This window comes from Typha latifolia, chromosome 13, assembly GCF_019914945.1.
Source record: "Typha latifolia isolate L0001 chromosome 13, TyphaL0001v2, whole genome shotgun sequence".
In the NCBI taxonomy this organism is placed as follows: Eukaryota; Viridiplantae; Streptophyta; class Magnoliopsida; order Poales; family Typhaceae; genus Typha; species Typha latifolia.
The window spans coordinates 4,339,289-4,354,405 of NC_133098.1; the positions used below are offsets into that span (position 1 = coordinate 4,339,289).

The 15,117-nt window shown below is 36.5% G+C and overlaps 2 protein-coding genes across 5 annotated transcripts; both read left to right on the top strand.

The window, feature by feature from the left end:
- Positions 1–1,174: 1,174 nt before the first annotated feature.
- LOC140799852 (gamma-tubulin complex component 2) lies at positions 1,175–10,800 on the top strand. Of its 4 annotated transcripts, none has more exons than XM_073154353.1 (23): positions 1,175–1,544; positions 1,650–1,743; positions 1,822–1,880; positions 1,966–2,011; positions 2,115–2,249; positions 2,339–2,470; positions 4,319–4,402; positions 4,488–4,586; positions 5,032–5,123; positions 5,334–5,406; positions 5,490–5,642; positions 5,719–5,838; positions 5,923–5,976; positions 6,330–6,413; positions 6,518–6,592; positions 6,678–6,815; positions 6,903–7,028; positions 7,108–7,215; positions 7,296–7,358; positions 7,452–7,526; positions 9,744–9,949; positions 10,039–10,250; positions 10,364–10,800. In XM_073154353.1, exons 2-22 carry the CDS (start codon positions 1,675–1,677, stop codon positions 10,163–10,165), a joined length of 2,118 nt encoding a protein of 705 aa, XP_073010454.1. In that variant the 5' UTR covers positions 1,175–1,544; positions 1,650–1,674; the 3' UTR covers positions 10,166–10,250; positions 10,364–10,800. The 4 variants fall into 4 exon arrangements, with proteins under 4 accessions (XP_073010454.1, XP_073010458.1, XP_073010457.1 ...); XM_073154357.1 differs by having other exon boundaries at positions 10,408–10,800; XM_073154356.1 differs by having other exon boundaries at positions 10,478–10,800.
- Positions 10,801–12,393: 1,593 nt separating this feature from the next.
- LOC140799856 (uncharacterized) lies at positions 12,394–13,751 on the top strand. The gene has a single exon (XM_073154361.1). It carries the CDS (start codon positions 12,474–12,476, stop codon positions 13,506–13,508), a length of 1,035 nt encoding a protein of 344 aa, XP_073010462.1. The 5' UTR covers positions 12,394–12,473; the 3' UTR covers positions 13,509–13,751.
- The last annotated feature ends 1,366 nt before the right edge of the window (positions 13,752–15,117 follow it).

Consider the following 15,117-nt stretch of genomic DNA (forward strand, 5'->3'; position numbering starts at 1 on the left):
CACTAGCCCGTGTTTGCACCCTCCTCCCCTCCTTTTCTTTCTTCTTCTCCTTTCTTCTTCCTTCTCCTTTCTTTTTTTTCCTTCTTTCTTCTTCTCCTTCTTCCTCATCTTTTTGCAACAGTGTTGAGCTCGGCCAACACTATAGGGCTGCTCCATTTTATTAATTTATATTGACTATATAATGTATTTTCTACAATTTAGATAAATTAGTTTATTTAGATAGTTAATTATTTTGATAATTTACACTAGAATAATTATTAGCTAAGTTTTTTAGTATAATAATTTATTAATTACATTATAAATATAAATATTTGCATATAAATTTATTTATGGTTTAGTCATTATTTATTTGATTAATACATGTAGCCTTGTTAATAATAATATTATATTTATAATTATATTTTATATAACTATTTTTAGCATCTTATTATTATTTACTACTTTCTATAAAATGAAATACTAAGTTTGTATAATATTTTTGTATAATAGGATAATGGCTATTTCCATATAATTTATGATTAGTTAAATAAAAGTAAATATCACAAAATAATTATTAATAATATTATATTTATAATTATATTTTTATAAATCATATATATGGTTGTCGTTAATTATATACAAAATGAGATAAATTACTATATATTTATTATTTACTCTATAATTAGCCAAATAGAATTCTTATTAATAAATATAAATTATGATAATAGCATATCAATATTATAATAATTAAATTTATCCTATGAATCTAGTTAATTTTAAAATCTAATAAACTATTATATTTTACACGAATAGATTATTATCGGATAAACGACTAACTTTATACTACTTAAATATTTCAGATCTCGAATCTCTTATTTGAGACCCCGTGCCTTGCTAACGATGAATGGAGGATCCCTACTCTCCCTGTTATTTAAAAAATTTTTTGTTAGGACCTTAGACAAATTTGCAGGAAGGTTGGCCAAATTCATAAAACTATGTCTAGAATAATATAAATATACTAGATATCCGAGTTAATTGGGTTCTGATCGGGTCAACCCGCCTAACATGTTTAATAATCTGATCATCTTTGGGTTTATACTACTGTTCTATTTTGACCGGTTTGATAATTGGGTCGTGTTAGGATCGGGTAACCCGCTAACCCGTTATATATATAAACTAAAACCTAATTACACCTACTCTAACTCACTCACGCACGCCTCGCCTCTCCCACTCTCCACTCTCCACTCTCCACTCCTCTCCATCCGCCTCATCGAAAGGGGGGAATTTTTTTTCACCCGCTTCCGTCTGCCGCCTGCCGCCTGCCGCCGGCCGCGGTGCCTCTGTCTCCGCCTTCCGTCTGCCCCGAGCGTCTCCGTGTCCGTCTGCCGCCTTCTGCGTTGCCTCCTTCTACGCTTGTCGTCTGCTCCGAGCGTCTCCGCCTGCCGTCCGCCTCATCATCTGCCCTCACCCTTGCGGATCTAGTGTTTCAGACCTCACCGCCGCTGCCTGCCGAGCCCTCATCGTCGCCGCCGCCGCCGCCGCCGCTGCAGCCTGCCGAACCCGAGGTTCTTTTTGCACTTACTTTTATTGAAGATCAGCGGTCGCCATTTTGCTTTTGTCACTTTTGGGCCAGTCTCTTCGAGTAAAGAGAAATGGAAATTTTAATCTAGGGTTCCGATCGAGACACCTCCGGCAATGGATCCAACGACGACCACTCCCCGATGGAATCTCGAGCGCCCTTTCCTCACCGGCCGTTTCCATCAGGTATCTCTTGTCTCTCTCTATAACTCTTCTCATCATTCCTTTTTCTTGCCAACCTTTGCTTCATCCCGCGGTTTCCAGGAAACGAAAGGCCCAACTCAAAAAACTGTCTCCAAACCCTTCTCTATGGACTTATTTAGGTAATGACTCTTTCTCAGTCTTCAGTCAATTTATCGACTCTCTTCAACCTGTTTGAATTGCATTCTTAACTACGTTTCTGCTCAGTCGAGGTACTGGAAGTGTTATTGGATCGTATGCAGTCTCAGTTCAGGTACTCCTGGTTTGAACAATGCTCACCTTTTTGTTTGTGGAACAAAATAGATGCAATATTGATGAGAAAGAATGAAGGTTGTAACGCATTTGTGGTAAATTAGGAGCTTTTGGTCATTGAGGACTTGCTTTCGGCTCTTGTGGGCATTGAGGGGCGATACATTTCGGTAAAAAGAGTGAGAGGGAAGGAAGGTCATGTGGTCTTCCAGATTGATCCATCGATGGACCTGGCCTTGCAGGTGAGGCAGAAAGGGATGCATCGGATGGTTAGTAGGTTAGCAAATAATTGATCAAGGATTCACCATCTTTTGTTGTTTTTTTGGTGCAGGAATTGACACAGCGAATTTTCCCTCTCTGTGAGGACTTTGTGTTGGTTAGTCATTTTGTGGAGTCCAGGTCACATTTTAAGAGTGGTCTGGTTAATCATGCATTTGCTGCTGCACTAAGAGCATTCCTTCTGGTATGGACCTTCTTTTTTTTTTGAAAATATATTTTTGCATTAAGTGTTTGATGATTGAGTATATGATGTTAATATGATGTCTATCTTTACTATGGAAAATGGATTTTGGTCTTTCAAAACTGCCGTCAGAAATTTATAAGATCCATTCTTGTACTGCAATTTGTATAAAATATAATTGCTGTCTTTGTTTTTCACCTCTATCATGAATGTAATGTAAAAGGAATTAGATTTAACTAAGATGATTTTTGTTATTTATTCAGTTGTATTTTTTTATCAAACTTATTCCTTATAAAGGCTTATCTATGATGTTATATAAATTTGTTGCAGGTTATTGCTTACTTTCTAAGAGTTCATGCTGAGTTTATGGCTATGTAGTCATCATCTTGATATTCCCTCAAACACCTCAAACATGAACTATGCCGTTGCTATTCAATCAAATCCCAGAGCATTGACCAAATAAGTATTTATGAAGGGAAGAAAATGGTCGTTCGAGTAACCCTCCTCATCTAGGACTCCTTTAAGCTACGGAAAATTGAAAGTTGACCATGATTAATAGTTTTGACTTCAAAGTTATGAGATCCCTTCATATATCTCTTTTGATGGTTCATTCCCACCAGGAGAGAACATAGAACGCTTATTTCATTTTTTGGTTTCTATTTGAAAAAAAGAGAGTACACAGGGCAGCACATTAGTTCTACAGAATGTCTAGAAACATGGGCTGAAACCATTTTTCCCTTGGTTTTGGCCCAGTAACAGTCCAATATGTCAGCCCATTATCAGTTATATCAGATCAGTTGTATAAGCCAATTTGATTTTCCTTTTGTGCGAACTATATGTAGATTACATTATAAGTTTGATCTAATCTAAATCTAATTCGGAACATCAATTAGTGATGTCCTAATATCTCATGCTCTACATTTTACATTTACTTCCTATTTCTCTCTCTCTCTCTCTCTTTCTCTCTCTCTTCTATTTTTTTCTTGTCTCCACCATTTCTTACCTTTTTTTAACACCTTATAAGATCATCTTTGTTGCAAAGTTGATTGTTAGTCTCATCTACAAGTGGCTTCCAACCACCTCCGTTCCAAGGTGATGACAATAATGAGGCAATGAGCACATGTATTTGCTGATGCCATTTGGAATTTGACAATGTTCATAATATTTTCACTCTTCATATGATTTGAATAATCTAAAATTTTCTTCATTTTTTTGTCATTTTATGAACTTTTGGGATTTTTCTACATTTAATATAGTTTCTTTTAGAATTAAGTAATTAAAATAAGTACAAAACCGAAATGGCTGATATAGTTGCTGAAACACCGATATGTGTCACTTGTTTCAACAATCCATACCTATATTGATATTCAAAAACCTTGTTTGTAACCCTTATATGTACGTTATCCACCACTCGACCGACATCTTTTGTGGGAATGTAATAGAAATCTGATCTCCTTGCACTGGTCAACCATCAATTTAAGTCTTTCCAGACAAAATGGTCAAATTGACATGGACATTTTTGACATTGCTATTGTAGATGCTTAATGTCCATGTCTATACACTTCCCTAATCCTGTTGAGTTCTAGACAGTAAACAGTTTAGATTTTCTGAAAACGACAAGTATATATATATATATATTTAAAACTTTTTATTAAACCACTCCACCTTAGTTATTTTAGTTTCCTTTAGAGTTAGTGCAAACACCTTGTGAATCTTTTCGGCACATCATGTTTTAATTGTTATCCATGCTTTCATAACATTGTTATTTGAAGTTGGAGCTAATAATGATTATTGTCTACTTAGGTATTCAAACTTTATTTGAAATAAATTCCCGCTTTTATTTATTATCAGGATTACCAGGCAATGGCTGCCCAACTTGAACACCAATTCCGCCTTGGAAGACTTTCTGTTCAGGGATTATGGTTTTTCTGTCAGGTTAATCTGTTTCTCGCATTTATCTTATACATTAATACCAGTTTGCTATTCATTTTGTTCTCATACCATTCTCTGCTCTTTCCAGCCAATGATGGGACTACTGCATGCTTTGGCAATTTTAGTTGAGAAGGTTTCTTCTAACAATTTCTCAGGTTCTGCTACTCTTAACCTCCTCCAAAGCCAGGTAATATCCCGTTCTGCAATTGTACATATGAGTAAAATATTAAAGTTGTCACATGGGATTCACAGTCGAATTATAAATGTTATTGCTTTTCTCAAGGAAAAATATATATAAATGTTATCCAATTTTCTCATCATCATGTGTTCTTGAACACTTGAAGGGCTAAAATGATTTCACATTATTTCTCCTACCACTGTCAATATATACCTTTTTTGGTTGATTATTTTGGCTCTAATGTTACTTGTAAAGAATAGTTATTTGTTACCTTGTTGTTGCCAATTTTTCTTCAGCAGTCTATGTTTTCTTTCTTTTTCTTCTCATTGAACCTTATTAAATATCTAAACCGGCTATTTTCCTTAGTAGGCTATCTTCTTACGCTTCGTAATTATGCTATACATACTAAACTTGTTAAATGTTGAATTGCCATTCTAATAATTTACACTTGTAGGCCAAAGCTATGGCAGGTGATAATGCTGTTCGGTCATTGCTTGATAAGATGACAGAGTGTGCAAGTACCGCATACCTGGCCATGCTAGAAAGGTATTCAATTGTATATACACTGTCGTTAGATTTCATTGGGGACTGTTAATCGTCATCCTCCATTTGATATGTTGTTACCATGTCAGTCATCAAAAGCTTCTGCTATTTGTTTAGTCATGGTAGATAACCTTTTTAGTTGTTTGATTCAAATATATGCTGATAATTCTCACCAACGAAAGATTCATGTGGATCTGCTGTATTTAATACTAGGTGGGTGTATGAGGGGGTCATAGATGATCCTTATGGTGAATTTTTCATTGCTGAAAACAAATCACTTCAAAAGGTATCCCATGAAGAACATTGTGAGTCTTTTTTTTTTCTTCCTGTTTTTATAATATTCGAAGAAAATCTTTCATGCTTTTGCAGGAGAGCCTCACTCAGGATTATGATGCCAAGTATTGGCAACAGCGTTACAGCTTAAAAGATGGCATTCCTAGTTTCCTTACCAGTGTTGCAGTGACAATTTTGACCACTGGAAAGTACTTAAATGTCATGAGAGAATGTGGACACACTGTTCAGGTATTGTTAAGCCTCTTCTATGATCAAGATTGTGAACCCAACAAAAGATTGATATGCTAGAGTTTGTCTATTTTAGGTTCCTTTATCAGAGAATTCAAAATTAATGAGCTTTGGATTGAATCATCATTATCTCGAGTGCATCAAAGCTGCTTACGACTTTGCTAGTAGTAGGCTTTTGAGTCTTATCAAAGACAAGGTAAAGTTTGGTCTCCAGTGACTTTTTCTATCTTACTCCATGAAATTATCTGCTAATGCTAATATCTGAAAATTGATTGCACAGTATGACCTCATTGGGAAATTGCGATCTATGAAGCGTTATTTACTTCTAGACCAGGTATTGTAGTAGAGTATTGCTTCACAAAGTATCTAGGATAATCTTTATTCCAACTTCTTTGCAGTCTCCTTCAGTGTTTTTCTTTTCAATATGCTTCAGTATATTCTGTACAACAATGGGCATTTATCCACCTCTTTTGTGTGCATCCCCGTTATTCAGTAGCTATTCTCGAAAGGTTTTTTAATTTGATATATTAGTGGGTTTCTCTAAATTATTTGGGAGTCAAGTATTGGAAAACAATCTTTGTTGAACCTTGTCTTAATCTTCTTCAAAGCATGCTTGGTTATTATAAGGTGTTTTCTAGATCATCTACCATTTAAGTTCTTTGACTTAATATGATCTTGGCTTTATAGGGTGATTTTTTGGTTCATTTTATGGACATTGCTAAAGATGAGCTTGTCAAGAAGCCTGAAGAAATATCTGTTGAGAAGCTGCAGGTTTTCTCTTTTACTGGTGAATTTTTCTTCAGTTCATGCTTCTCCCATGTTGATGACAATTGCAATCAGGGATAAGAATATAATTTTCTGTTTCGATGTAACAGTCTCTCCTTGACCTCGCGTTGCGCACTACGGCTGCTGCTTCAGATATATGCCATGAAGAATTGACTTGCTGTGTGGTAAGGGAGTGCGCATAACTAATCATCAATGCTAATATCCAGACCTTATTCATGATTATTACATCTTCCTATCCATACTAAACAGGAAAGAACCTCTTTGCTAAAGAGGCTAAACAGTCTCAAAGATCTGGTATCCCAAACCAACGAATCTGTTTCTGATGATGCTGACCAGCATGAGCCATTAAAGATCACGGGCTTGGAAACATTCTGCCTAAGTTACAAGGTCTTGTACACCTGTGCTTATATACTAGTCTTCAAATGCTTATTTGAATTTCTCAACTTAATTAAAAGAAAACTGGATATACTCTAGGTTCAATGGCCGCTGTCGCTTGTTATTTCACGGAAGGCTTTAACAAAATATCAGTTGATTTTCCGGTTGTTGTTCCATTGCAAGCATGTCAATCGCCAGCTTTGTATGGCATGGCAAGTACATCAGGTGTGGAACTTTATTTATTTTTGTGACTGAATTGTATAACTCACTTCACTTCTATTATTTGATATCACTTTCTTCACAGGGGTTCCGTTCCTTTAAAATTCTGGGAACACCAATATTGCGATCTTCCATTCTTTGTCGCAGCATGATTAAATTCATAAATAGCCTTTTACACTATCTAACTTTTGAGGTAAGCATCATTTTGCTTTTTCATACTGAATAAGTGTGCTGCTATTGACATTTAATGCCTTCATTTTATATTGTCTTTAGGTTCTCGAACCGAATTGGCATTTGATGCATGACCAACTTCAAGCTGCAACAAGCATAGATGAGGTTTTCTTTACTTTTTCATGTATAAGTTCATTAATGACGTGATGACATTCAAACATTTTATTAATTAATTTGTTGCCAATGGCTGATATGCAGGTCATCCGGTTCCATGATTTCTTTCTCCAGAAATGTCTGAAAGAATGCTTGCTGCTTGTTCCTCAACTTCTCACGGTAGGTATAATTGTTATTTATTACCCAATTCATGGCTTTCGGGTAGAAAAATATCAAGCATAAATACATAATGGAATAGGTATCACTTTTACTATAATGTGCTTCACAAATTTCTCTCAAGGGTTTACCTTTTCATGGTTTTGTATTTTACACTAATTAAATGTGTGACGGCCATTATTCTCTTAATACTTGGATACTGTTAACTTTATGAACTTGTTTACACATCATAAATTGGCCCCAAAGCGGCTTGGAGTAAGACAGTATATAGTAAAGATAGGCTAACTGGAGGTTAAAGGCCAGGGAGAATTGTACTTGGCCCAGCTTGGGCCTCCAGACATAGGCTTCAATTAACTATTCAAAGCCTAGTGTAGGATACCTCAATGGGTATTCCATTAAGCACCTAAATGGCTGCCTGAGGATAGAAGGCACATAAATCATAGTGATGTTTCTTCTGTTTATGTTGTTAGTAAATTTATTTTAAATGTTCTTTCTAACTTGTTAAAATAAACTAGATCCCTTCATATTTCATAGAGCCATAATGTGGCCGAAATTAAAAGTAGATGAAAACCACTAGGGTTTGGGAAGAATTAGAAACTTTTATGTGAAAGGTACATAAGTGATGCCAAATAATCCAAATATATGGCATTTATCAGTGAGACTTTAAGTGTTCCTTGTTGATTTAGGCACCTAGGCATTCCCTTATGTTCCTAGGCTAATGCCGAAAGTATCACTGATGCCAAATAAATTTGCATATAGCTATGCATAACTTTAGGCTTTCACATTGATTGTTCGAATACTTTTCTTAAAAGCTTCCTAAATATATTCCATGCAACATAATCAGTAACCCATAATTCTCTTTTCTCCTATGCTGCTATTCTTGTCCTTATCCTTTCTCCTCAATTCATCTCCTTTTGATTAATCCAACCATTTTCTTCAGCTTAAATGGTTACTAACTTTCTCATCTCAGATTCTAGAAGTACCCTAACTTGTCAGTTATACCATCCCCATAGTACCATCATCTTGCATGACCTACTCCACTCTCCCGACGTACACTACAGAGCTAGAGTGTGTTTTAAGGTGGCCAACGTTGGGGTTTCTTCAAAAATATCTGGACAGATATTGTTTATCTTGGAAAAAATTTACTGTGAAGAAAATATGCTTGTTTTGCAGTACATTTGTTTGACCAGTTAGAAGCTCTCATAGGTCTCCCTAGCCTTGAAGAGTCACACAATAATACTATTAGCTCACTTTATGTACTTGGTTTACAGGATGTTGTGTAATTTCACTAATAAAGTAATAAAAGATTAGTTTGATTAGTTTTCTGTTTCTAATTTTCCATGTTATCTTAAGCCTTATAGAGTCAGTACTGTAGCAGACGTTTCATGTGAAATGTAACACTGACATCTTTAATTTATTTATGGATATCTAAGGTGTTCTAATAGGCTTTTCTAGGGTATTTTCCTGTGACACAGATAAGTTTTCTTTAGGTGCAAGTTAGGGTTTTGTGTAAAATGTCATTAGATAATGGAGGGCTGGAAACTGTGGCGAACATTATTTTATGAGAGATTTCTTTCACCATGTTGTTCCTCTCACTATCTATTTTATGTGTGCCATGTTGTTCCTCTCACTATCTATTTCTCTCCTTTTCTCTTCTTTACTCTTATCTTTAACCTTGTTCTTGTCTCCATAATCTCTTCCTCCTGACAGTCCACCTTGGAAAGTATAACTCCCCTTTTATTGTTACATCAGTTCTTTATGCATCTGTTGCCTTGTTGAACTACTGCATTTCCTTCTTTTTGTTTATCCCTCTTATTTCAGTTGCATATTACTGTGAATTGCATTCCTGATCTTCTCATTAGGATTTGTTTATGTTTTGTGTGTGCATTATTTCTTAGTTTCATAATTATGCAAATAAAATTGTGTTACAAAATATTGGAGAGGTTGTTTTCTTTCGCTACACAATTCAACAGTGCAAAGGTAAGAAGGCATGTTAATGCATCCAATGAGATAATATAACCAAGGGCTAAGTTGCCTGGTGCCTTGCCATAGCGGACATAAAGTTCCTCGTGCGCTGGGGGTGTGCTATAATATTTGAATATGCAATCACATGTATATGTCACTCTCTTAGCTCATGTTTAAGGTCATTCTTTATCATTTTGGATACTGGATGTATAGATTGCTTCCGTCATGTTCTCATGCTGGATCGATCTCATGCAGAAAATTGAGAAGCTGAAATCCATATGCCTACAATATGCAGCCTCCATTCAAATGTTAATACCGTCTATCTATATGCCTGAAATAGAGAGTGCATTTGATCCTTCTGATTCGACTAGGATGGGAAGGTCTAAACCAAAGAAATTCTTGATCAGAGGCCAGCAACTAAAGTTAGCGTCACAGAATGTCATTATCTCTGATTCTATCATGTAAGGGCTATATATGTATTACTGATGCAAGGAAGCCACATAAACATTACTTTGTATTTACAGCTACTTTTTTTTTCATACATTGGCAGGAAATTTGAAAAGGAATTCAACATTGAGCTTCAGAGTCTTGTTCCCATTTTGAGCAACAGCTCGCAGACAGAACCATACCTGACACATCTTGCCCAGTGCATCCTTGCGGTAGGAAGTGATCAGTGAGTCCTTTGGTGATTGTGCAGTGTCTTTATACAGCGTCTCCTTTATAAAATCTAGCGATGCTTTGTCAAGATTACTTTTTCATAAGGTAACAACAAATCTCCCTAAGACATTTTAGCAATTTTTTTTCTCAATCTATCTTGTTCTATACTGGCAGTAGAGAGTTTCATTTACCTTTTCACTCTTCATCGCTGTTGGCAGTGGAGGAGGCCGTGACTCACTAAATATTTTATCCTTCACCGCAGTTTGATGCACACATTTCAAAGCAGTTACAAACAAAATGAAGTGCTCAACTGCTCTACATGTTTTTTGCAGTTAAATGGTAGGAAGATGGAATTCATGGGCATTTTCCAGTTCTCCATTTTTCTGAAGTCTATCAACAATTCTCTGTTGTATATCAAAAATCGGTAAAGACATTGTTCTCTGTTTAAAGCTGAAGCAATGAATGCCTTGAGTGCTTTAAATTACACATTCCGAAGATTTGCGGCAGTTGATGCGATTTAGTATGGATTGGTGTATGTTATATTGTAAAGTGCAAATATTTAGTACTCATTCCTCATTTTGTATACAGTAAGTGAGCTGCAATTTTAGTGTTTGTAACCGAGTGAATCTTTTCAGGTTATTCTTCTTCTCTCTCAGCCATTTTGCTTACATGAATTGCTCTTCTTCTATCCAAAACTTTGGTAAATTACATTGAACACTGCTAAACACTTCACAAACATTTTACCAAAATTGGTGATGTGGCATTTTATTATATTAAAGAAAAATGTGGTTGTAGCCCAGTTATAATGATTTGAGAATTACTATAGTTGTAGAATATCAAAATAGGTGATTAAGGATATCACATCTAGAGATTGATGTCCATTGGATTCCTTCATCCATGATAAGTGGGTGACTAGCTTCTTTGAGTCCTCAATATCACTGGAACCTTGTTGATGGGTGACTATCTTCTTTGAATCCTCAATATCACTGAAACCTTGATCAACACTAGGGTTTAGGGTTTCATGCTAAATTAGGGCACGAAGAATCAAAGAACATATCGAGCGAGTGGGCAGAAGTGTTTGCGACGCAGATTTAGGAGAAGTTCATCTGGTCAAATGTTTAATAAGTAGGGTTAAATATGTTTTATTCCTTTTTATTTCGGATAAAAATCACTTTACCCTCCTAAAATTTTGACAAAACTTAGTTTACCATCCTAATTTTTGTTTTCTATCTCTAGAGCCAAGTTTGGCTCATTTCATTTGAATTCGAACTTATTTTCTTATCTATTTCTTATCAAGCCTATCCTAGCTGCTTATTCCAACGCATACAAACTTAATTCAAACTTGAATTTGCTCAAATTTGAATCAAGCTTATTTAAATAAGCTTTATTTGGAAAGTTAATATGTATATTTAGATCTTAATCCAACGATCCTAAACTTCCTAGATTTGTATTTCGAGCCTTAATAAGCCTACATATGATTAAGCTTAGTTTAAAATTAATTTTGAGCGTAAACTAACAAATCAAACTTGGCTCATTTATAAATAACCGGAGTTTTGATCAATTTTTATTTAGTCGAGCTCGAGCTAGCTTGATTTTTTGATCGCCCTACTTACCGCATGATATCATAATTATAACCAAAGAATCTAAAAGCAATTTTCAAATCAACAAAGTATCAAAGTTGATTTATAACATAGTTATTTAGTTCGTTATCTAAAGCATTTTTCACGTATATCTCTTAAACTTTTCTTTATTATATAGACTTCTTAACGTACCGAAATTCTTAGTTTAAAGAGTTCATATAGTTATTTTTCTTTTCTTAGTTGTACGGTTTATGATGATATTTTTCTTAGTTCAGTCTATGTGGATAGTGAAAAATTTAAGAGTTATATATAAAAAACTATGATCGTTCATGATACTAAGTATAATTATCACTATGTTTTATAAGAAAAGTCTGTTTAGAAAAAAAAATGTTACACATAATTGTTAAAATTTTTTACTTTCTTTTTCTAATGATTTGGACTTAAATCCAAAAGAAAACGAAAACATCTTGGCAGAAACGGTTCAGTTTTACGGTCTTGACCAATAATGATATTATTATCCAATTAGTTATTGAATTCAGATGCAAAGCGGGTCACGAATCCGGAACTAGTGTACCCGATCCGCTTTCGACCATAACCCGGCACATCCCGTCACCCGCTTTCTCCTTGGGGCGGTGCTTCTACGACAGCAACTATAAATTAATATCGACACCTCCCGGTATTATTCACACCCCTTAATCCTCCGATCCCCCTTCCTTTTCTCTATTCGAGCAAGAGTGAAACCCTAGCCATGGCGGAATCCCTCAATACCAACACCTCTCTTCAGGTCATCGTCCAATCTCCTGACCTCGGGCTCCCTTCCCGTGCCTTAACCCTACCCCGCGATCTCACCCTCGACCACCTCAAGCTCTCCTTCCTCCCCCGGAGCCTAACCCTAGGACTCGACTCCCTCTTCTTCTCGCTCAATGGTAAGCCCCTCCCTGACTCCTCCGCCCTCTCCACCCTCTTCTCCGCCGCCCCGGCCGTCCTGACCCTCCGCCTTCGTCTCCGCGGAGGAGGCGGAGATGGGGGAGCCACCGGTGCCGAGTCCCGCGACTGCTACCTCAATATGTACGCCGTCAAGAAGCCCGACAAGGTCGACCCCAACGAGACCCGCCTCTCCAAGTGGACCACTTGCTCCCTCTCTGGCGAGCCACTCGCGCACCCGGTCGTCATCGACCGCCTCGGGAATCTCTTCAACAAGGAAGCGCTCGTCGAGGCCCTCCTTCATAAGAAGCTCCCGAAGGAGTTCTCCTACATCCGAGGCCTCAAGGACATGATCCCCGTCCATCTTGATTCGATCCCTGCCGCTGCGGCCAACGCCGAGACAAGGTTCCAGTGCCCGATTACTGGCCTTGAGTTCAATGGGAAGTACGGATTCTTGGCGATTCGGAAGTGCGGGCATGTGCTGAGTGGCAAGGCTTTGAAGGAGGTTAAATCCTCGACTTGCTTGGTTTGCCACAAAGAGTTCTCAGAAATGGATAAGATTGTGATCAACGGGAACAAAGAGGAAGTCGCAGCATTGAGGGAAAGGATGGAAGCGGAGAGGGGGAGAGTAAAGGAGAAGAAGGATAAGAACCTGAGTGGCACTAAGCATGGAGGAGATGGCAAAGGTGAGATCTTGGAGAACGGAAAGAAGGGCGGCGGTGTGAAAAGGTTTAAGGCGGTGGATATTGCGCCGGCTAATGCAACGAAGGAAGTGTATGCATCTATATTTACATCGTCGAAGAAAACGGAGTTCAAGGAGACGTATAGTTGCAGGTCACTTCCGCTAGGCAGGAACTGATCTCAGAAGCTGATCCCTTGCAGTGGTAAAAGCTTCATTCAGATGGTACCTGCAACTTTTCTGGTATTCTTCTTTCAAGTTGCAATTGTGATAATGGCATTAAATATACATGTTGTTGAAGAGGATTCAATATGAACAATTCATGTAGATCATTGCCTTTTGGTATTATGTTTTAAGTTGTATATTGAATGTATTTTGATATTTTAGAATCGGTTAACAAACACTAGCACTGTTATTCTGGGATGGTTTAAAGTTTCGTCCGAATGTTGCAAACACCCATAATAACAATTTTGAATGTATATTTTAAACCTAAAGCTGGATTGACTTGAAGTTAACTTATATCTAACTCAATATAAATAATTAAATATCAATGCTTAAATGCTATTAGCTTTTGTATGATGTCATGAAAAATAAGATAAAGAAAGATTATTTGTCAAAAGAAGTTTAAAATTGATATAAAGAAACTGACATGAATCATTTCGGTTTTTAACCAAAGCCGAATCTGAAACCGAAACTTCGAAATGTGGTTATTCATATTTGTTGTTTGGCACTTTTCCTGTTATTTGTAATATTCTCTTAGAAAATATTGAAAAAACTTAATACATTCTTCCATTTGATTCACTTTCATCTTTCTTAGTAGGCTGTAAATACTCGTATGATGTCGATTTTGGGCTAAAAAAGTTTGCATTTTTTAATTAATCACCTTTGTTGTTTGCAAGGATTGCTAGTCTCTCTTCTCTTTTTTCTTTCTTGCATGCTGCTAGCTGTGGAGCCTCTGTTCTTGCGGCATGATTGGCTCATTGCAGTGGCAATCCTTGCTTGTTTTTATCACTCATGACTCATAGGAGTTTCATAATGATTAATTTGACTGATCATATTTTCTAATTTTGCATGTCTTAATCAATGCAATGTTTGAGTGTGTTTCCAGAGTTGAACGCGATTCCAGTTATTGTTCATTGCTTGTTTGTTATCTTGTCATGCTAGATTATATGTTTTTTTTTTGGATCAATATAAAACTTCTTTTTCCATAGTATTTGTTAAAATGTTTCTTTCTGAGAGCAATCTGCCAAGGTATAGATTGCAATTTCTTTAATGTACCATATGTCTGCTGCTGGTGAGCTATAATCTCACTGATGCTTATGCATGCTGCCAATTTTTGGTTGGTAGACATACTAGAGTCGATTCGCAATAAAGGGTCTAGTTTTCTAAGCGTAGGATAGAGGTGGTTGACGGTGGTGACGAAGGTGAAAGGTGGTGGAGCACAGAGAGAGAGAGAGAAGATGGGCGGCGGCGGCGGCGGCGGCGGTGGTGGTGGTGATGAGGAGAGATTAATTCATCTCTAGTCTTAGATTACGATTACTTTATTTCTAATTTTAGGTCACTTTTACTCTTACTCTGACTCTATAGTCTGAATAAACAAAGAGATCGACCCCTCTTATATATAGATGGTGGATGCAAAAAGTCTATAACTAATTCTATAGGTTTACATGACTTGAACTAAGATTTACCTTAAAAATTTATATGACTCAATTAAGATTTATCTTAAAAGTTTACATAACTCAACTAGATTTGTCTTAAAAGACTTATATAAAAAATATACATGAATAAT